This window comes from Eleutherodactylus coqui, chromosome 5 (assembly GCF_035609145.1).
Source record: "Eleutherodactylus coqui strain aEleCoq1 chromosome 5, aEleCoq1.hap1, whole genome shotgun sequence".
Taxonomy (NCBI): domain Eukaryota; kingdom Metazoa; phylum Chordata; class Amphibia; order Anura; family Eleutherodactylidae; genus Eleutherodactylus; species Eleutherodactylus coqui.
Window position 1 is genome coordinate 104,155,903 of NC_089841.1, and position 23,720 is coordinate 104,179,622.

A 23,720-nucleotide genomic window follows, 5' to 3' on the forward strand; every position below is an offset into this window, starting at 1 on the left:
TATTTAGACACATATATACATTTATGATGAAGGGACAAAGAGGGAGATGCATTTGATTTCACAATGAGCTAAAAGGACTGAAATTCATCAAAGTCTTCTGACTAGATTTGGGCAGAGTTTGGCATAATTTCTATCATGAGATGAGCTGGGAGCTATTTATAAACTGTTCTTAACAAATAGGAGACGTGTCTCGTGATTAGTTTCTAAAAAAGTTTTTCTACCTAGGAACAAGTCCCCACATATGACCTAGCTTTCAATTGGCAATGACCTCTGCGTTCTAAGATCTTGCTGATTGTGACAATGGATACAAGTACATAGGTCTTTCGGGTTGCTGGTATTGTCGACTCAACAACAGTCCGTGAAAAATGATGTCATTAGGCAACTGTGTAAACTCTTTACCCTATACTGTTATTTATATGGACGTCATGTGCAGGCCCCGTATGATTTCATGTTTTTGTTACATGTGTGTGCAAAAATGAGAAAAAATGCAATAAATAATATATTGAAGGTTGAAATAAATAATATAAATCAATAACAATAATATAAACACATAATAATATAAATCGTAAGATATATATATATATATATATATATATATATATATATATATATATATGGTTGAAATAAGTACAAAAATATATAATGTAACATAAGTAAATAAATAATATATATGAAGGTTGAATTTTGGCTTACAAACATGGGATTTGGTGAATAAATTGGGCAAATGTAGATAGGCGAAGAATCCAAAATGTCAATATATTCTAAGCTAAGTGGTATAAGAGTGAGCAGCACATTGTGGTCAGATGCCCAGAGCAACAATATTGGGTTCATTCATGAGAAATATGTTTTCATGCATAATATGGGATTGATATAAGAGTGATAAAATCATCAATGAATGATTTCCCTATGATTTAAAGTATCTCTGCTTCTATGTTTTGCTCAACGAAAAGCCTAAGGAGCCTTTCACACAGGACATAATTACGCTGCAGGACACTGCTAAATCCGCAGCTGTAGAACTCCACACCAAAATCCGCAGATTTTGATATGGAATGACAGGCAGGTTTTAAGTCATTTTCAATTGCACATCAAAGTCCATAGGTAGCCTATAGAGATGAGCGAGCCCCAAAAGGCTCGGGTACTCGTTATTCAAGTTGAGCTTTTTGTAATATTCGAGAGCTGTATTCGAGTAACGAACCCCATTGAAATCAAGCATTTTTCCAATGGACCCGCCGGGTGCCGAGCTTTTTTTCTCTCTCTCTCTCTTTCTCTCTCCCAGCCAGCCACATACTGCTGTGGAAGTGCGCACGCTGGCACGTCACAGCAGGAAGTGGTAATGCGGGGACGGGTTAATACGGGGAGGGGTTGAACACGGCGTGGTACTCGCTCGACTAACGAGCACCATCGAGTAAGCTAATACTCAAACGACGAGCATCAAGCTCCGACGAGCATGTTCGCTCATTTCTACTAGCCTACAGTTTTTTGTGCAGAATTTACCATGGCTTGTGGTGTATCGTGCGGCCTAATCCATCCCATAAGAAAGGTCCCTAAAACATTTTTTGATTCCATAATTGACAAAGTAATTGCTAAAAATACCCCCATCTATGATAAGGATTGTTCAACTTAAGAAAGCATGATAATGTGGACCAAAAGTGTCCAAAATTGCTAAGAAGAGGTATTGCCTTTTTTTCTGAACGTTTCTTCAAGATGGAATCTATTAAAATATCTCACATATAAATATATAAATAGTTAGATCTGCATTAGGTATCCGAATAAAATATACTATTGGATTGATGATACAACATTTACCTTACATTGAGTTGCTATTGAATAGAATTGAAGGTTGAAGATGACTTCAAAATCCCTCCGGTTGACCTACAAAAGCAGCTGTTTATGGAGCAATTATGTACCATATTAGCTTAACCCTTTCCAATCCACTGTCTGACGTCTAAAGACATTATGACTTAAGGCTGTACAGCTCCGATATTGGATGACATCCGTCGGGGTTCTCTTACTGTATATTGCCAGCCTCTCTGCTGTCTGAGCCTATCCAACGTGTCACCTCATGCAGTACTGGCTTTAGCCAGCAGATAGTGCCATTTTATAATGGCAGAAAAGAGTAAGCCCCCTAGGAAAACTAGGATACAAATTGGATTGGAAAGGGTTAATGCTATTTAAGTAATTGTCGTATATATTTTGGTAGGTTCACCAATGATAAGCATGTAAGGAAAAAGTGAAAATAAATCACGTATACAGCAGAGTCATGATTTATGTTCATCCCTAGTTGAATCATGACTTAAGGCGTGGCTATTGCGCCTGAAAGTGAAAATGAATGTTCAACGCTGATGTAAATACGGCATAATTTTACAGTAACCTCCTAATTTACTATGACAGTAAAATGGAAAAAAAATGCCTTGAATTGCTATGAATAAAAATGAGATCCACAGTTGTTGATTGCACAGCCCTTGAAGTGCATCACTTAAAGAGTTCATGAATTTCATGTGATACAAAAGATCTTTAAAATACAGACTGCCTTTTCTTTGGGGGAAACTGGAGACATTAGAATTTAAATGAGAACTAACTGAACTTAGTTGAATTATCATCACATGTCACAGAGCTGCATTTCTAACTACTCTTCACGTACTATACTAACATCTTCTTGCATAAGACTATGGCCATTAAAGTGATAAGATGAAAGATAGGCTCTTATGTCCTAATTTTCATTGTATGTATTCCCAGACACCATCCTTCCTGGGACAATCACACCGGTTTACATGTAATTATATTGTGACTGCACATTTCAGATGTGTTTCACCGGTAGAAAATCTGCATGGAAAGTTACCAACGAACTCATTGGGTAGTGGTTAACAAGAACTTGGAAGGCCAATCTGACTCCCATGGAAGCAACAACTTGTTAGAGTGTCACAATTAGTGTTTTTAGATAAATACTAATTTTGTTCTGTATTTTTCGAGTATTTTTTGTCATGTTAGTTCCAGTAAAAATACATATCAGGCATATCACGGATTGGTAGAGTTGGAAAGGACCTCCAGGGTCATCGGTTCCAACCCCTTGCTCAGTGCAGGATTCACTAAATCATCCCAGACAATGTCTGTCCAGCCTCTGTTTGAAGACTTCCATTGAAAGAGAACTTACCACCTCCTGTGGCAAATTGTTAGCGGTAAGTCAATAGGGAGTTATGAAAAGCACAGTAATTAGAGATGAGCGAGTATACTCGCTAAAGGCAATTGATCGAGCGAGCATTGCCTTTAGCGAGTATCTTCCCCGCTCGAGACTGCAGGTTCGGGTGCCGGCGCGGGGCAGCGGTGAGTAGCGGCTGTCAGCAGGAGGGAGCCGGGGGGAGAGAGGGAGAGAGAGATCTCCCCTCCATTCCGCCCCGCTCTCCCCCGCAGCTCCGTGCCCGCTGCCGGAACCCGAACCTGCAGTCTCGAGCGGGGGAGATACTCGCTAAAGGCAATGCTCGCTCGAGCAATTGCCTTTAGTGAGTATACTCACTCATCTATAACAGTAATACATTTTTTGTGACATTTTTCCTCACTTTTTGTTGTGTTTTTTTGGATCCACAGTGTTTTTTTTTTCAAATGGAAGCATATTCTAGGTATGAAATTTTCCAGACATTTTCCTATAGGTTTCTCTATAGGAAAAAAAACCTCATATATATGTATGCATATATATGTTTAAAAAAAAGTCAATACCAAAGAAAAATTGTAAAAAAAACATGAAATTCATGGTGTTTTTTAAATGCCTGAAAAATGCTTTAAAGTAAACTCTATGTGAAGGAGGGCTTAGCTGGAGATTTGCTCTTTTCTTCTAGTTTCCATGATTAGACTTGCATTACATTTATTCCCTGCCAGTAATGTAAGTTGAAGCATGTAGAGAGTAAGGTTAAAGAGGTGTTGTCCTTTACTTTACCGTACAGGACTGTACTAGTACTGCACAGGACACATCAGAATAACTAGTTTACAACCACTATCTCAGGGAAAACTAGGAATTTGAGATGGATCCTGCAGAGTTGAAAACTAGTGAAAATTTCAAAATTTAAGTGATATATTGTCCAGAATAGTGTTATTTCTTCGTGTACATACATGACAGCTTATTCTGAAAAGTCATAAGAAAGTTTAGGTCCGCTTTAAGAACTTAAGCCATACACGAGCAGTAAACAATGTAATGATTAGTATCATGCATTGAATTTCATAGTAGTAATTTCAATGCATTTGCATAGAGTTCATTTGGATGTATTATTTCTTTAGTATAAGTACCATAATTAATAGTTTCCCTTGACTTTTCTCGTTCTAATATTCCAGCACTCATTAGTAAATTCATCAATCAATGTTTCCTCAAAGCTGTCCATTCTAGAAAGGAAATAGTTAAAGTCCAGTCCCAATCTTAACTGTGTGCAGGGTGTAGAATTTTTACCTATTGCATTTACAGAGTACTTGGCTTAGGCCTCATGTCCACGACGCATGCAGAATCCCGCACGGAATACCCCCCTGACCGCGGCAGGAGACCATTTGTACCTATGTGGACAGGTGGCAGCATCCACGCGGAGCCCTCTTCTATCTGTACTGTGGATGGTCCGCACGGCTTGTCGTCAGACATGCACAGGACAGTTTTTTCCTTTTTTTAAATTTCTGAATTCCTACAGGATACGTGGCATGTCCGTAGTGTCAGCTGCGGGTGGGCCGTGGATCTGATGGCTTCCACTGACTTCAATTCAAGGCGTCCATGCTGGATCTACAGCAAAATGGGCATCCGTATGCTTAGATTTAGCTGCAGATGCCCATGTCTCCCTATGGGTGGCTTGAATTGCGGATTCCGCAATTCAGATTTACCCATGGACATTGGGCCTTTGGCTGTGTCAGGAAATACAACATAGTTCCTTCCGGCATGGTTCAGAAATGCTGAAGGGGAACTGATGCCAGAACTAATCCTGTTGTTTTCTATGGGTTTGTTTCTAGTATCCAGCACATCAGTTGCGGCGACGTATGTCTCCCTATGCAGGACAGAAAATTGCAGCATGCTTCATCTTTCTGTCCAGCTATTGGTGCACATAGTACACAAAAATGCAGTCAGTTGTGTCTGGCTGAGTCATAAAGCAACTAGTTGGAGTCAACCGATAAATGTGCATTCAGTTATAGGCCTGATGCCCATGGACGGAGCGAGACACGCTTGCGGATTTACGCCACGGGAATCCCACGGGAATAAACAAAAAAGTTCCCACTGGCGATCGTGGAAAAACGCACATTTTGTCTGCGGTCTCCATTATACTATAGTAATGGAGACCTCCCGCCGTGGAAAAACGCTGTAAAATACAACATGCCACAATTTTTTTCCGACGATGTATATCCGCAGCGGAATCCCACATGTGAGGACTTAGCCATTAGATTCAATAGAACCTAATAGCTGCATTATTCCGCTGCGGATTTACACCATGGGAACCGCGGTACAAGTCCGTCCGTGGGCATTAGCCCTTAGTCCAGGCTCACACAAGTGTATTGTCATTGTGCGTCATGTGCATAATTTTCAAACACGCAATATTAATAGCCCATTGATTTCAATTGGGCCACTCACACCTTTTTTTTTTTTGTGCATATGACTTGCAAAAAAAGTCCCAGCATGACCTATCTTGGTGCATGTATGCCAAGATAGTGTATGGGGATTGGCATCCTGCTGCAAGTACTTACGGCCGTGTGACCCAGCCGTAGACATTACAGTGCATGCACGGCTCAACCACAAACATTGCAGTATGCAGATATATACAATTATGAGAGGGGCAACTAGACCAACATTTGCGAAGGCAGAAGACGGTTGCAATGTCTAATTTTCTGCCTCCTGCAATCATCCTTTTTTTTTCCTGGCAAACTCAGACTTTCTCCTCGCACAGGATATATTTCAGAGCTATTACAGTAGATTAATGACAGTGGATTATTAATGTGAGATTACCTAAAGATGATAACGAGCATACAGTCCAGGTGATTAAATATTTCATGGCTAGAAGTAACTATTGCAAAGCTTCGAGAGCCATGAGAGAAAATTAAAGTTGAAAAGCTTGAATGACTCCAGTCCAAATGCATCTTTATATTGGAAATACCAGATAAAATATACATCTTACGTATCATTAAAATAACCAGCTGCAAAATCCTAACCACAGGCGCAAACTGTAGCGAAATACAATTAGCTTGCAGATGTGGGCCGTGTAAGTGGTTCCATGGGGAAATATCAGGCATTGTCACCAGATCTTTCCACTTGTCCACAGAAGACAATAGCTGCCTATCCAGTAATTTAGCAGCATGGCTTGTGTATGAAGCTTCTTCACTGTCTGCGACAATATCACATCCCTGCTGCTTTCCTTGTAAGCTTCCTCATCTCATATCCATGGCTATGGTGTCGTTTTCATCACTTGATTATGCTACTATTCTGCAAAGTGGTTTTTTAATCATAACATGCTTGCTTGTGTCAAGTAATTTCAATTACTTTAATATGATCCCGCTCTATAATGAAATCTGGGTGCTTGTAAGCATTTGTATGCTTCCTGCAAAAGTGAACAAGTAACGTTATCATCTTGTTGTCTTATTTGGAATGTGTACAGCACATTAATTTACATTTACCAAGCAGACGAATAGATTCCTTTTCACTCATATAGTCAAAGTGTCATATACGGTTAATCAAATAGACCTTTTTCTCGTATGTGTAAAGTCATTTTATTTAATTGAATGCCGCTTGATGCAGATTTACTAATAAGCTGCTATACAGAACAGTTCTATAGGTGTGAAGCTATGTTGAACTGCTCAATGGTCCAGGGCTTACAGGGCCTGAGGACACACATATCAGAGTTTATAGAGGTTTTCTGACCCCTACATGGAGGTTTCCTGTTGTCATTGCAGAGCAATAATGTGTTGTCCTTGTTCACGTGACCAAGACTGTGGCAGTTAATGACTGTGATGACAGTAGGTATCAAGAGATGACTCGGAACTGATGGAAGGGTAATGGTCACGAATTGGAAGGTAGGAACAGGGTGATTCAAAGAGAATGGTGCAACCGTGAAGCTGATTTTTTCATACATGAATTGAACTACAATAGCCAGAATGACATGAAACATTTTAATGCGCGTTACAAATTATTTGTATAGCGCCAACTTATACCGCAGTGCTTTCAGGTAATTTATTTATTACCCCCCACCAAGCTGGCTACTCATTTTAGCGACTTCGGAAGGCTGAGTCAACCTGAACCATGCGAGGATTGAACTCGCACCCTTCAGTGGAACAGATAACAGAGGATATGTCATGACATGTCTGGGTAAAACTGGACTACCAACTTGACATCACCAACATGTCTTTTCATGTCATTCAGGCTGTTGTATGGCAATTATTGTATGAAGAAATCAGCTTTACTTTCGCACCATTCTTTTTGAATCATCCTGTATTTTACCATTTTTTGCAATATTTTATGTTAATAGGAATCTCTTTTCTGATGTCGGAAATCTCTTTACCTGCATACATTTTCCGAGGGTTTTCAGCCATCCAAGTTATAATCTTAATGACTGATAAGTCATATTTGCCCCTCCACTTCGATATAAGAACACATTTGCCATCAGCTTGGTTTAAATCCTTTAGCTTTTCTCCAGTTGCCTCCCCATTTATATGATTATACACAGACAAGATGCTTAGTCTATTATCTATTGGAGGTGACATAGTCATTAAGAATGCCTCATTAAAAAATATATGAACTTCCTTCTGGTCAACTATAAAAGTGAGCTCATAAGATCAAGAATAAATTGCTGCTCCTCCCTTCACAGGCACACTCACAGAGTAAATGATAAGCTGTGTGAGTGGGAATGCATACATGATGTTTTTCCTGATGGACATCCCCAGTCTACAGTTAATTATTACTTATAATTCAAAAAAAGGTCTTTCAAGAATAAAAAAATCATCCAAGGAGAAATGCTTATATGATTTTCAAAACTGCAATGATCCTAACTGTGTTAGTTTGGTGTCTAAACACAAATATTATTCAAAACTGGGACCAATTATTTAATATGAGTCAGGTATATAATATATTATTTAATAGATGATATAGGTTTGGATATCCTAAATTATTCTCTTATAGCCATAATCTAAAATTATCACCTTTCGTTGAAATTGGTGGCCAACTGGAACTTGTGGGTGGTTCCTCTATATGGTGAAGGAAATACCTGGCTTATTAAAAGTTATTTAATCTCTATACCCTCATTATCACATTTACTGTATTCAGAGAACCTTGTAGAGTTCTCAACACTACCAATGGCTTTTAGAAGGGAGGAGACCAATTAAGGTCCAAAGACCGATAGAAATGGTGGCTTGGAATTTTTTTTAGTAACTAGACACAATTATTGTTATTTGAATTCGCTATTTCTATTTGTACAAATGCATAAAGTTTTTATTAATGCAATATATAAGAAAAATTCTACTTGACCTGGAAACAGAACTCTATTACATGTTTTTTTTATTATATACATATACAGATAGTCCCCTACTTGCGAACAGGTTCCGTTCCAGGTTGTCAGGATCGCGGGTGGATCTCCCTCCATACAACATCGGGTGCCGGCTGTCCTTACAACCGGCACACGGCGGCACCAGTTCTGATGAGGCGCGCCGCTCGGCGGAACTGTTAACACTTTAAATGCCGATGTCAAAAAAGACAGCAGTGTTTAAACCGTTAACAGTTCCGACAAGCAGCGCGGCTCGTCGGAACTGCTGCCGCTGGGTGTCCGCTGTAAGAAACAGCCTGCACCTGACTTACAGTGTTCAGTGATAAGATTGCGGGATGCGGTGCGGTTGCTAGGCAGCCAGGGGCCTTCTGAAAAGTCCCAGGGCTGCCTATGCAGGGTGCCTATCAAGTGCACGGCTTGATAGGCGCTCTGCATAGGCAGCCCTAGGACCCTTTAGAAGGCCCCTGGCTGCCTAGCAACCGCACAGTGTCCCGCGATCTGACCGGACAGGCTTCTATCAGGCTTGATAGAAGCCTGTCCGGTCCCTGCACAGTATGATGTAATGCCATAGCATTACATCATTCTGTGCAAGATTGTTCGTAACTTGGGAAGTTCATAACTCGAACGTTTGCAAGTAGGGGACTATCTGTACATGAAAAGTAAAGACTTAAAAAAGTAGAAGTGCTCAACTATACTATGCAGCTGAACTGTCTTTTCTATGGAAATATAAACACAGACAAAAAAATTGGACCCCATCTCCAAATTTAGCAAAGATCATGAATCTCCAGATTACTAAACACGATTATGTCACCACCATCTCAAACCTATTAAGCATGGACCATACAGAGTTCTCTGTTATTAAGGAAGACACTGAACAAAGAGATTTGCCATCTCTGAGACTGTACTGAAGACATACACCAGACTTAAATAGATGTATTGTTCTGATAAGTTATTGGGGAGACAGTTTCAACTTTCTAATGAACTTGTCTAATCATCAGGCCTTTTTATCCAGGCCCTCTCCATGCACCAAGACCCTTGTCCATGCTCAAGTAATATTAGATAATAAACAAAGACCCTTCTTGATAATCAGTCACAGCTTCTGGAACATCATTTCATGTATCTGATCATCTGTATCACAACTACCCCAGAGCTTCAGAAAATCCTTGCATCGGTTTAAATTTGTCTATTTTCCAACCATAAGGGCATATGTCAACACGGAAAGTTTCATCACCATGATTTTATTTTTCCAGACATACTAACTAGTTCTACTGCTCATCTTCCTCTGAAAATATTTTTAAACTGGCCTATGAAGACACCAGATGCTGGTCCACAGGTCCGTTTGGTAGACAGAAGTGGCATACCTACCTTGAAGCATATGAGGAAGAAGCTAGCTCACCCAACCAATGTATGTTCAATGTGTGTTGGCATGTGTGTGGAATATTAAAATGTATAAGTCTGATGGAAGCTTCGGTGGATGTAATCTAGCAAAACTATCCATCAGCCATAGACTCCCAATTAAAAAAACATATGTTTCTTTTAACAGGCTGACTTTGGGAAAAGCCATTCATAAACCATAAAGGGATTGTCCAGTTGTAAACTATTGATGGCCTATTCTTAGGAAAGACCATTTATTCTAGATCAGCAGGGGTCTGCTACCCAGGATAACCACAAATCAGCTATGTGCCAAGGCGGTGTGTTTGTGCTTATTTTTGCAGGAAGTAGATAGCTTTGCTCCCACTGCAGTGGTGAGACTTAGTATTACAGACAAAGCTCCGTTCACTTCAGTGGGAAGTTGGCCTGCTATATCAATCCTGGCCACTGCAGTCGGAACTGAGCTGTCTGCTCACATCAGCTCAGAGTACAAAAGCATCAACTCAGCAAACAGCTTATCAAGGGGGATTCTGGGCAGCAGACCCCAGCCAATGTAGTATTAAAGGGGTTGTCCCGCGGCAGCAAGTGGGTCTATACACTTCTGTATGGCCATATTAATGCACTTTGTAATATACATTGTGCATTAATTATGAGCCATACAGAAGTTATAAAAAGTTTTATACTTACCTGCTCCGTTGCTGGCGTCCTCGTCTCCATGGTGCCGACTAATTTTCGCCCTCCGATGGCCAAATTAGCCGCGCTTGCGCAGTCCGGGTCTTCTCCTGTCTTCTATGGAGCCGCTCGTGCAGAATGCAGGCTCCGTGTAGCTCCGCCCCGTCACGTGCCGATTCCAGCCAATCAGGAGGCTGGAATCGGCAATGGACCGCACAGAAGAGCTGCGGTCCACGGAGACAGAGGATCCCGGCGGCCATCTTCAGCGGTAAGTATTGAAGTCACCGGAGCGCGGGGATTAAGGTAAGCGCTCCGGTAAGCTTTCTTTACCTCCCTGCATCGGGGTTGTCTCGCGCCGACCGGGGGGGGGGGTTGAAAAAAAAAAAAACCCGTTTCGGCGCGGGACAACCCCTTTAATGGCCTAACCTGTGGACAGGCCATCAATAATTTACACCTAGACAACCCTTTTAAGCTCCCATGTTAAAAAAAGTATATGATAACATATAGTGTATGATATATGTTTTCTTACTGAATGGTTCTGGAGGATGCATAGATTCCCATATTTAAAAAAAGTATAGAATAACATATGCTTTTTGATTCTGGTGACAGGGGTTTCCTTAACTTGAACAACTCCTTCAATGAAATTCAAGCTGTTAGGCTTCATTCACACTTGCACCAAGGGTTTCCATTTACACTTGCATCAGGAGTTTCCATTGTTTGACACCATCATAGGAGCTGAACAATGAAAAAAACTGAAGTGCTGGACTTGGCACATTATGGGCATGAAAAGCGCCCAACAGATTCTACTACCAATAATGGGGTCTGCTTGGTTTCCATCATGCTCCCAGTCATTTTGCTAGATGTAATAGCTCCTCAGTGCATAACATTTTTTTGGACCTGATCGGCGCTGGCAGCTCCAATCGTAGCCTTTGATGAGAATTTAACCAAAAATAAACAAACTGAAAACCCAAAAATGCATCATGTAATTTTTAAGTAATATATGCTTATAGCACAGGTACTAATAGCAGCATTTACTATGAACTGTAAAATGCTGATAATTACAAACATGATAACATGCCAAGCTCTGACAGCTTCCAAAAAAAATCACAAACTTGTCTATTTTTTATTACAGACTCAGGACAAAAGTCTCAATTTTTATTGACTGTAATATCACATGTCACTGCTATGGAATCTTCCAGGTGGTCCGAGTCTGAGCTAAGCCTAAGGAAAGTAAAGATTTCAGATCCTTAAGTAGCCACTTGGGTGAGGAACCATTTGGTGACAGACTTTCCCTTCTACCTCTCCCAGGATGTCACATTGTACAGTCCAGACATTATTGCTGATCTCTGGCAGCAATGCTTTGCCTGATTTAAAATCGTAAAATGCAGAGGTTTTACAAATTACAATTACAAGTACAAGTACATATAGTACGTATGTAATTGTTGAGTTTAACCCTTTGCACTGTGGTAGCCAAAAAAAGTTCCATGCAACTTTGCACATAAATGACTATGTATGGGGGCATACACACGTGCGTTCTCATTTTAGATTAGTTTGGATTATGGAACTTGGTGACTCTCTAATTATTTTTGTCTGGAAAAAGAATTTAGGTTTCCCGTAATTAGTGAATTTGAGCAGGTTAGAAAATACTGAGATCTATGATTTACCTGCACTGGTGCCTGCACCGCCTGTGAGGTCCCCACCCATCAGACCACCTAAGAATTAAAAAAATGGCATAGTCAGCATTGCTGCCATTCACCACAGATACCACATCTTAACTCACTTCCATGAAACTTAGAAGTCCATTGAAGGAATTTGTACTATGAAGTTTTTCTATTTGTGATAGCAAGAAAAAAATTACCCTGAGGTTTTGTTTATGTATATATAGCCATGTAGCCATACTGTGAAATGTCTAATTTAGAAAATATCAATTTCTTTAATTAAAGGGGTTTGCTGACATTCAAAAAAGTACCCCACAGTTGGGAATGACATAAAAAAACACTACCCACTCTTCATCTAGCACCAACCCTTTCCCCCTTTCTCAAGCCACTGCTGATGCAGAGAAAGATGACATTACATTCATCACTCACATGCCGCTACAGCCAATTATTGGCATTCATTAACACATGACCATTGAGGGTAGTGATTGGCTGCAGCGGTCCTGTGAACATGACATCATCGCTTCCTGCATCAGCAGGAACTGGAGTAAAGGAGACCAGGTTTTCAGCGATGGACCAGAGGCATGGTGAAAGGGTTAATTCTTTTTATGCCATAAGCTAACCCGGGGCACTTTTTTCTGAATATTGGAAACCTTTTAATTAAAATTCAAAGCATGAGAGTCTTCATTCTGTAAAAATACCTATATAGAAATAAAACATCAGCTTATGCACAAGCACACGCGACTCCAGGGGATCTGATCATGTATGTAATGCAATGTAGCTGCAACATACAAGACAACCCAGGAGAATAGTAAGTTGCTACTTCCAATATTGCTACAGAAGCACGTCTGGTTAGCGCTACATCTGAAAGATCCTATCACAGTTACTATAAGGGGATACAACCTTTATTTTGCTCCACAGAAATATGCTTTTCTACAAATTTATCCCATCAAAGTTGATAGAGTATGATACATTAGACAACTGATGCACAAAAGTGTTCTCCATTCGACTCCATAAAAAACACACCATGGGGTGGATTTATTAAAGGTTTTTTTTTTAATCAAGATTACAAGCTATCTGCTATCCACAGGATAGGGAATAATTTGCTGATTGGTTGGGGTCTCAAAGCTGAGACCCCCAATGATCTCAAAAACGGGGGTCTCATGTCCTCCTCTGCCTGTCACTGCAGTAATCACTTCTCAATGACATCAGCGCTCTATTCTTTTCAATGGGGCTGAGGGAAATATCCAAGCGCTTGCCACTCAGGTACCTTGCAGTCCCAATGAATGTGAACAGAACATTAGCACGCTTGTGCACACAGCACTCAATTTAGTCTTCTCCTCACTACAAGGGTGCAGTAACCCTGCAGTGAGGAGCATGAAGAGCAGAGGAACCCCATTCTTATGATTGGTTGGGGTCTCAGCATTGAGACCCCCCACCAATCAGTAACTTATCCCCAATTCTATGGATGGGTATAACAAGTAATATCGGTACAACCCCTTTAAAAGCTTTACACCAGGTTTCTGCCATTAAAAAATAGCAAATTATAGCACACACCCTATTAGCAACATAATTTGAGACTTCTTGCTGTTTTTTAACATACATGGATCGGAGAATAATAGTAGATTTGCTAGCAAAGGTGAATCAAAATTCTATGGCTATGTGGCGACTTTTCTCGTGCAATGTCAAGTTTCACCCAAGCTGCATGATCAAAAAATTTGTACAACCTGCCTGTGACTTGCTGTTCTATTTTTGACTTTTTTAAAGTTGTGATATGGCTGCCAAGAATCAATAAGACTATAGACTGTTCAAAAGCAAGCTGTAGTCACACCAACTTCAATTACAGTCTATGATGGCCGAGTCATGTGCAAGGTGCCACCAAAAATCCAATAGGTTTGGATTTTTTGAGCTTTGCGGTTGCATTGGGTCGAAATAACCCTATAGACAATCATTAAATGCAATGTTGAAACATTGCAATCTTTACATTAAGAAACCAAAGATACTATATAGCCTTGTCATAAATTCTCATATATCAGCATATAGCATACTGAAGGAAGTATCATATTATCACAATCACAATACATCAGTATAAAATGAATACAGCTTCTTATATAGAGAATTATCTTTGAATGACCAATGGAATTAAAGGGTACTCCAACGTTAGACATGTCTGACACATGTAGGTATATTTTGGACATAAATGTGGGTCCTACTTCTGTGACCCACATCTATTGGACATTCATGGCATATCCACAGGATATGTGTAAATATCTAATGGTGCTTTTAGATGAGCCAATTTATCGTTTGAATGAGTGACCAAGTGAAGGATGTTAGAGTCAGGTGCCAGGCGCTCATGAAGCTTGTCTAGACAGGCAGATAAATTGTTGGCTCGTTCAAACAAGAAATCATTCAGAATCATTCAGTCTTTCCCATTTGCTAAATAAGTGAATGATAATGATTAAATGAGCACTGTTTAAACCAAACAATAAGTGAACGAGCCAATGATGATTTTTATGCCTGCTTAAAGTCAACGACGAGTGAAGAGCAAACGATGACTGTTCGCGTTTGGTCGTTGGCACGTGTTTAGACTGAACGATTATCATTCACTTTTGCTCATTTAAATGATGTTTTGAACCATAATCGTTCCGTTCAAAAGCAACCGAAGGTGACAATTCCCCTTTAAACTTAAAAGGGGATCTGTCATGTTCTTGGGTCAGCAGGGCTGCCTGCATAGTTTTGCAGCCACAGCCCCACCAATTGTAATGTAGCTTTTCCTTAGTTTGTATTGCCCCCATTTGCCCACATTGACCTCCGTTAGTTTCAGCACCTGGCGCTGTGAATAGGTCAAGCAAGTAGTCTCCTCTGATCACTGATGTTTGAGGGCAGGGAAAGCCTGATGTCACCCATTGACAGTGATCAGAGGAAAGTGTGTATTTGACAAATTCACAGCATCAGGAACCAAACTAGCATTTTTGCCCATAGTCTTCTCTATAAGAAAAACCATCAGAAAAAATGCTTATTTTACTTGTAAAGAAAAAAAAGACACCAAAAATGCTTGTTTCAATCATCATTAAACAACTCAAAAGTCATAGGAATTTTTCTACGAACATTTAAACATTTGGAAAAAATATTGTGTTTGAGACAATCCTTACAGTATTATATGTAACGCATAATAAGAAGTTGTCTTAGGCCTCATGCACATGGGCATACATGGATTCTGTGTGGGAAATCCTGCACGGAATCCACCTGTGCCCGCTGCGGGCGACCCTGCGTACCTGTCAGAAATCATCTTCTTCTGTACTGCGGATGTGCCGCCGGCGCACCTGCACACATGCAGATGATGTGGATTCACGACAATTCTGCAATGCTCATTGCAGAAGTGCCACGGCAGGGACAGCTTCCAGTGACGTCAATGGAAGCTGTCCCTGCATATGCACTCTGAAAATAGAGCATGCTGCAATTTTATTTCGGCACGTTGCAGCCGCAAATAAAATCTGCTTATGTACGTGGAGAGAGGAACCTCCACACACATCAATAGGCACATTGAGCAGCGGATCGCTTGCGCCTGTTGACAAGTGTGGAATCCGCAATGCAATTTGCCCCGTGTGCAGGAGGCCTTATAAAGAATTCAAGAAGCATCGATAAGGAGTCTGGTACAATGGTACATCACTGGTACAACAATAGTATATAAACTCCAAAAGAAAATTAAAACTCTATGTATAATACGGAAAAAATATTTTGTTTACGTGGGAAAGACAAAAAATTGTAACAAAGATGAGTATTTGTTTCATAATTTATAGTTTAGATGAATAGCTCGCACACATGGCCACTTTACAGCTCAGTGGAGATCTCTCAAGGAAAAGGTTTTTGGAAAGACTTTCCTAATCTCCTAGGATGGCATTCGATCCTATCCTTGGCAGTAAATATACTGCTCATTCATGGTGCTGTAATATGGGCATGTTAGTCATAAACAGGCACGGTGGTGCCCATAAGTCAGTATGTTTGCATCACTGCAACAGACAATCATACCTGTGTTACCTGCACTCGGTGGCCGATGTGTCAAGCCAGGAGACATGCTGTTTCTTTGCAAGGTTTGATGGGACAATGGCAAAAGGTTATGGTTACCCAGTGAGCCAGCTGGATTACTGTAAGCCAAATTGTTTGGATTGGTCACTGGGATGGAAACCGGCATCTCGAAATTGGGAGGTGGAACAGCCTGTGTACAAGAAAAGAAAAGCATAAATACAACTATTGATTTTTTTTTAACAGAAGCTCAATCAATAGAAATGTTCAGCTAGCAAAACTACATTGGACTTTTATTGAAGTAGATACTTTATTCTTTCTCTTCCCTTTCTTTTCCTATCCTTCTCTCCACTTGTGCTAAAGACATGGATAAGTAATTCATGCTGCACACAATAAAGTTGTCATATTTCTTTATAGTCATATATTTACATAATAGGAAAAATGTTTCAAATAGCAAATATATGGACACAAATCCAAAAGATTTAGAAAGCTGCATCCTACTATCCCTTTCCCTCTTCTCTACCCCTCGGGGGTTTTTTTGAATTTCACTTTAAACTTAAAATTCTCCCATTCGTTTAGCCTCGGCTTTGAAGAAATTCTAATATTTATGTAACCTTATATTTCATATTTTATGCTTTGTTTTTTGTTCTGGGAAATATGAAAAATGACTATTTAATAATTGTGGTGAAAAGCATGTAATCTGGGAAAAGCTCGATCACAACTGAAGCATGTCCTTCAATCATAATAAAGTGTCTTAAAGCAATAAGATGATGCAAATAAATTAGTTACAGCTGTATAAAAAATAATATAACAATCTATGGAACATAAAATGCTGTTTTTTTAACAGCGACTAATTTACTTAGGAATATGAATGCTGAGACACATAAACAGGCAAAAAGAAGTTTTGCACATTTCTCTGTAACTCAGTAGCTAATTCTCATTATTAGGGTGCCCACCCACTGGCGTTTTTTTTCACTGCGAAATTCGCAGGTTTTTTTTTTCTGCAGGGGGTCTATGGGACTTGTAATGTAAAAATCGCGATCGCGCAAAATCGCGATTTACCGCGATATCGGGATTTTGCGCGATCGCGATTTTAGCTTTGCATGTCCCATAGCCCAAAGACCCCTGCAGAAAAAAAAAAAACGCTGCGAATTTCGCAGTAAAAAAACGCTAGTGGGTGGGCACCCTAAGGCCTTAGTCAGACGGCTGTTTTTTCACGCGATTTGCGGATCGCATGACGGCTGCGCATCCGCAAATCGCGTGACCGGGGCCCGAAAATCGCCCGAAAATCTGCTCCTAGCCGCGTTTCATTAGAAACGGGCCGGAGCTGTCCAGCGCATTGCATTCAATGGAGCCGGCAACACAGCCGGCTCCATTGAAAGCAATGCGCTGCAGGCGAGTGTGGGATGAACTGTCGGGAAGGGCTTAAATATATAAGCCCTTCCCTGCAATTCATCCAGAAATGTGTTAAAATAAAAAATATATATATACTCACCTTGTCCTGGCAGCCGGAGTTCAGAGCGGCCGGCCTGCAGTGGGTGTGAAGGGGGTGTGAGTCAGACTCACACCCCCTTCACACCCACTGCAGGCCGGCCGCTCTGAACTCCGGCTGCCGGGACAAGGTGAGTATATATATATTTTTTTATTTTAGCACATTTCTGGATGAATTGCAGGGAAGGGCTTATATATTTAACCCCTTCCCGACAATTCATCCCGTGCACGCTGGCAGTCCATTGCTTTCAATGGAGCTGGCTGTATTGCCAGCTCCATTGAATTCAATGGGCAAACATCGTTCTTCTCTGCCACAGCTGTTACAGCTGTGGCAGAGGAGAATGATTTGTCTAGTATATGTTCTCAATGGGGTCGGCACTGCTGCCGCCGGCCCCATTGAGCGCATATAGAGAAGGGAACAGGAATCGCAGATCGCAGATAGGTGCGATCTGCGATTTCTGTTCTATAATTTATCGGACGAGCGCATAAAAAGCGCTCATGTGTCCGATACCATTGCAAAGCAATGGTTTTAAAAAATCGCCGGACACATGCCCATGCGCAAATCGGGCGAAAAAACGCCCGTCTGACTAAGGCCTTACTCAGCATTAACCATTAAATATTTTTTTTCCCTTTAAATCCAGTATAAAATAAAGAAAATCATGTAAGGCCTTTTGCATGCTTTAAAGGGAATCTGTCACCGAATGTATTTGCAGTCCTCACTGAGAGCACCATAAGGTAGTGCCTGGCACACTGATTATAGCGATATGCCTGCTGTATGTATCTGTGATGTAGTAGCAGCCATACACAGAACTAGTCATGCATATTCATGAGCTGCACACTAGCCACACCCACCCTCCAGCTAATGATTGGCAGCTCTCTATGCACAGTAATAGGCAGACAGCAAGTAGTCCTCTATGTATATGCTGCTACTCATAAAAGGCAAGTTTCTACAAAACTACTGCACAGAATCACACATCAGACTATCAGAGAAGGGGGCAAGAAGATGATGACAGTCTCTTTAAGATTTTTTTGTTGCCAAAACTAGATAGATTCCAGAAGATCATTGACAAAACATTCAGTATATTTGCTCTATAAAATGTACCGGTAATACTTTTACGGTTAAAATCAATAGCATGTGAATGCAAGATTTATCTTGACCATATAATTTTACCATGGTCACAATTCAAAAATATTAAAACAACTTATCAGAACTTATTTCATTTTTGCTGTTGCATAATAATAGTATAAATACAATGTAGATTTGCATGAATATTCATATTTAAATAATGTTTTTTAGTCAAATTACTTTTTTATTAGATTATCTATTGTCATCTATTTATTTATTTTATTATCTATCATGTATATATTTATCATCTATCTATCATGTGTCTATCAACTAGCTATCTGTTAATAATCTAGATATCTATTATGTATCAATCATCTAGCTATGAGTCTATCTATCTATCTCTCTCATCTATCTATCTATGTAATATCTATCATCTATCTATCTATCTATCTAATATCTATCTAATATCTATCTATCATCTATCTATCTATATCTATCTATCTAATATCTAATATCTCTATCTATCTATCTATCTATCTATCTATCGCATATCTATCTATCTCTCTCCTATCTAATATCTATCTATTTCCTATCCATGTATCTATCTAATATCTATCATGTATCTATCTATCTATCTATCTATCTATCTATCTATCTATCTATCTATCTATCTATCGCATATCTATCTATCTCTCTCCTATCTAATATCTATCTATTTCCTATCCATGTATCTATCTAATATCTATCATGTATCTATCTATCTATCTATCTAATATCTATCTATCTATCTATCTATCTATCTATCTATCTATCTATCTATCTAATATCTATCTATCAATCTATCTATCGCATATCTATCTATCTAATATCTATCTATCTATTTATCTTTCTCTATTATCTACCTACCCATCCATCTATCTATACTTACTATCTATCTATTTTTGTTGTTTCAACAAGGAAAGTGTAATATGCAAATCAAAACAAACGACTAAACATGATTATCGTTCTGTTCGCTCAGGCTCCTGCAGGGTTTTGAGCGATAATCGTCCGGGGTAAAAGTATGCGGAAACAGAATGACTGGAGGAGAACGACGACTGTTCGGTGTAAGCAGCAGTGTAAATTAGTACTGAATGACTGCTGCTTACAGTGAATGGAGAGGGGCAGGGGGAGATCGGGGAGAGAAATCTCCTCCAGCCACGCTGGCCCCCTCCTGGCCGCGCTGTGAGCGATCTAGCAATACTCGCTCCTGTGTAACAGTACAGGAACGAGTATATGCAGGGACGAGTGGCGGGCATCGTTTGCCCAACACCCGTCCCATGTAAAAGGGCCTTAACTTTAACATTCCTGTGTCCCATCTGCCTATGTAGAGTCCTCTTGTTAGATTTAGGCTATGTCCACATGGGGTGGTATTTACTGCAGAGTGTTCACAGAGCACATAACCTGGCAAATTCACATTACAAAACGTTGGCGTAGACCTCCCCCTCTCATTTGAAGAGGTGGAATCCATACTGTAAATCTGTTGCTATATTTGACAGGCTATGAATTCAAGATCCACACTGCAGGTCGATTTCCACATGTGCTGATTTCTCTGCAATGTGTGGATGACATATGTGATAAACCCAACCAATATGCCACTATTGCAAATGCTGCAGATTTTCCGTTGCGGGAGTCTGGATAGAAAATCCTTGGCAAATCTGCCCCGTGTGAGCTTGGCCTTAATCTTCCCCAAAACATTTATAACAGGTGAAACAAAGGCTAGATGTACAGTACTGTTATAAAACTTATATATTAACTTTTCTAGTGCCATTAAGGACTGTCTAGTTCTATAAAATTATATTGGATTTTTCACCAGCAGTATAATGATTGAGTTAAAATTGAATTACTTTGGGAATTTCTGCAATGGCCGTAAAAGAGCGAACACGAATGTGTGCCCACAATGACCCACAAACCTTTCTCTGGTAATTAGATGAGCTTCTTTCATTTTCAGTCATTTTAGTAAAGCACTCTAATGATGTCCTACTCAAAAGTACAAATGCAAGTCTAATTATTATCAGATGTTTTGAACCACAAAATTCATGTCCTTAGGCATTTTCTGCGGAAACCTGAGCGACCCTTTTCATGAAGTGCCATAGCCAGCTTTTTCTGTTGGCACATGCAATGTTTTCTTATGGACGGAGAAGTCAGGTTCTTTTTCGTGCTGGTGGTTAAAGATATAACCCATGTTTCATATCCACAGCTCAGCTTTTTCAATGGATCTTTCTTTCTGCATGAGCAAAGGCGTACCGTTGTGCATTTTAACTGCAGGGCTGTGTTTTCTTACCACCCCTAGTTTGTGGTCAGGTGGGCAAGACAAACCAAAAATGGATCTAGTGTGCCATGTGTTTAGAGCGTCTGTGAGGCTGTCATTTTGATGGTGCCATCCTTCCTGTGTAAAATGGCAGTGTCCAGCCTTCAGACCAGGACACCCTATACTTTGAAACCACAAGAACCACAGTCTGAATTGCCTTTTTGTGGAGCACAAGGTCAGTAATTGATTCTCGACTCCATTTGTTTTATTTCAAGGTTTTCATTGCAGAGGTTTTCAAGTCCATATATTTTGTTTTAAAAGGGGCTTTGACATATTAAGCCATTTCTTTGACTGCTCGTCTTTTAATCGTGAAGAGTACAGCAAATACATTCTAGATAAGACAGTCGCATAGCTTCTTGCTACGATAATGATCTCATACAAATGTACAGTGATGTTTACTGTACTTTGGGGCCGCTGCACATTCCAGGCTGCTTTGGTGAAGATGAAATGCCTTCTATATTTATGATCTGTGCTCTCTAATCAATATTTGCATAGGACAAGTGAATCATTCTACGACTTGTGGATTTCATCTAAACCTCCTCTCTCCCCGCCTGCTAGTAATCCTTTCCTCCTGTCCATCTCAATGCCAACAGCTGCTACTGCTGTGATCAACACGGGTTTTAAAAGGCATTCGTGTCCCTGCTCTCAAATTGCATCTCTGCTACATAAGCATCTAAAAGAGCTTGTGTGAAAACATACTGTAACTATCCAGTCACCCAAGAATTTGAGGGCAACTTAACAGGGTGGCACAGATGGAAAAGCACCGAGATGACTTCTGAATTAACAGTAGAAGCACACACTTAACCAGGAATGACATATATACTATATCCTTTAAAATATAGCTCCTCATGTAGTCATTTGGTTACATGCCAGTACTTGTATTTATAAGATGTGTTTCCTAAACTCTGGTGACATAACTTCTGTCACAGGATTTATTTTAATTTTAACTTTAATGTTTCGAAACTTTTGCATTGACTTTTTTTCAATTGAAATTGATCTTATACTGTATATCAAGTCTGTTGAGTCATTGTCAAAAACTGCCCGATCTCTAAATGTGTTATATAGTATTGCGGTATCTTTTTTTAATAACTGTACATTGTATATTATATTACACATTATTGGTATTAGGAGGTCCTAGGGAGCCGTTATCCCATATACATTGTATAGGCATGGACTTCTATGTTGTATAAAAACTTATGAGGGCCTATCAAAGCAGATACATGCATGTGACAAAAGGCTCTCATACACACTAGACAAAAATTAGCCAAACCCACTGATTTTAGTGGGATTGGTCAAGTGTTGAATGTGTATGGTGTCCTCTTGATTTTCCTCCAAGAGATGATGTCAGGGGAAAGAAGGACCTGTGGCCTTCCTCAAGCTGAAGAAGGCCACAGGGCCAAAACGTTGCTTCTGATGGTGATGGGGCAATAAATTATTTTTTACTGCATATGCTGCTGGTTTCACTTTTTTCCTATGGATCTTGCCCTGGAGTTTTTGGTCTGAACTCCTTTCCTGGCTGTTGCATTTCCTGGCCTGACCCAGTGTGGGTTAATTCTTTGTGCTGCTGGTACAACTTTTTCTGTATTTGGGAAAGAAGGACCTGGCATGTTAAATTTCAGCATTTTGTTCTTACTGGAGGTAAGTTATGGTCAGAGGTGTCTGGCTTCAGCTGTCTACAGTACACTGTGGAAAACAGATGAATGCTCAGCTGAACCAAGTGTTATGTGTACAGGGGAGTCGGAAGAATTAGCTGTAGGCTAAATGAGTGTTTGGTCAACAGTAGTTGTGAATGAAATTTTGAAAAGTTCAGTTTGGCTGGTCTACTGAACTTTTGCAAAAAGTTTGTTTGGTGCAAATTAGTTTGAACCAAATCAAAAGTTCACCAGGACTCATAAAACTGGTGTAGAAGACTGTGTAAAAACTATAAAAACCCTGCATAATGCTCTGGGAGTGTTATACTGGGCTTTTGTGTCTCTCAGACAGTTTTATATACCAGTATTTAGGACTAGTATCCAGAACTCTATTTTGGGTAGAACTTTGATAAAAGTTCAGTTTGGATTTGTACTGAACTGAACTATTAGCAAAGCTCCACCCCAAATAGAGTTCTACTGGTTCAGTTTTCTCAACATTATTGAAAGTGCAAGGCAACTAGGGCTATAGCAGAATTCAAACAGGGACCCAAATGTAAAGGTACGTTCATGCGTAGTGAAAATGATGCAGCTTTTCTGCAGTGGAAAATCCACACCAAAATCCATATCAAAAACCGCACCATTGGTGCAGATTTTGACATGAATTTTGATGTAAATCCCCAGCAGACTTCAGGCCTTCAGTTGAAAAAAATGAAATCTGCTGTTGATCCGTATATAAAACAGTGTCAAAGGCCACACCAATGGAAAGATTTTGATGCAGGTTTGATGTGGATTTTGATGTGGATTTTCTGCTGCAGAAAATCCATACTATTTCTGCTACATGTGAACTTACCCTACAGGTTTACAACATTAAATACCAACTATATATGAAGGATATAAGTAGTACTTATTTGCCCTCTACCCTTTAAGGGCAGCAGGTTTCTTCTGCTTACAATGTCATTCCTGTGATAAGTGAGTGCCTTG

General features: G+C 40.0%; 1 protein-coding gene across 16 annotated transcripts in view; it reads right to left on the reverse strand.

The window, feature by feature from the left end:
* Positions 1-23,720, reverse strand: part of MEF2C (myocyte enhancer factor 2C) — a 261,095-nt gene that overhangs the window by 30,847 nt on the left and 206,528 nt on the right. For 9 of the 16 annotated variants that reach the window (XM_066602984.1, XM_066602973.1, XM_066602978.1 and 6 more), the window contains 2 exons: positions 16,211-16,397; positions 12,191-12,238 (listed from right to left, as the gene is read on the reverse strand). In XM_066602984.1, the coding sequence (XP_066459081.1) occupies positions 12,191-12,238; positions 16,211-16,397 (235 nt within the window). The remainder of the gene's footprint in view (positions 1-12,190; positions 12,239-16,210; positions 16,398-23,720) is intronic. The other 7 variants (XM_066602975.1, XM_066602985.1, XM_066602974.1 and 4 more) reach the window with 3 other exon arrangements.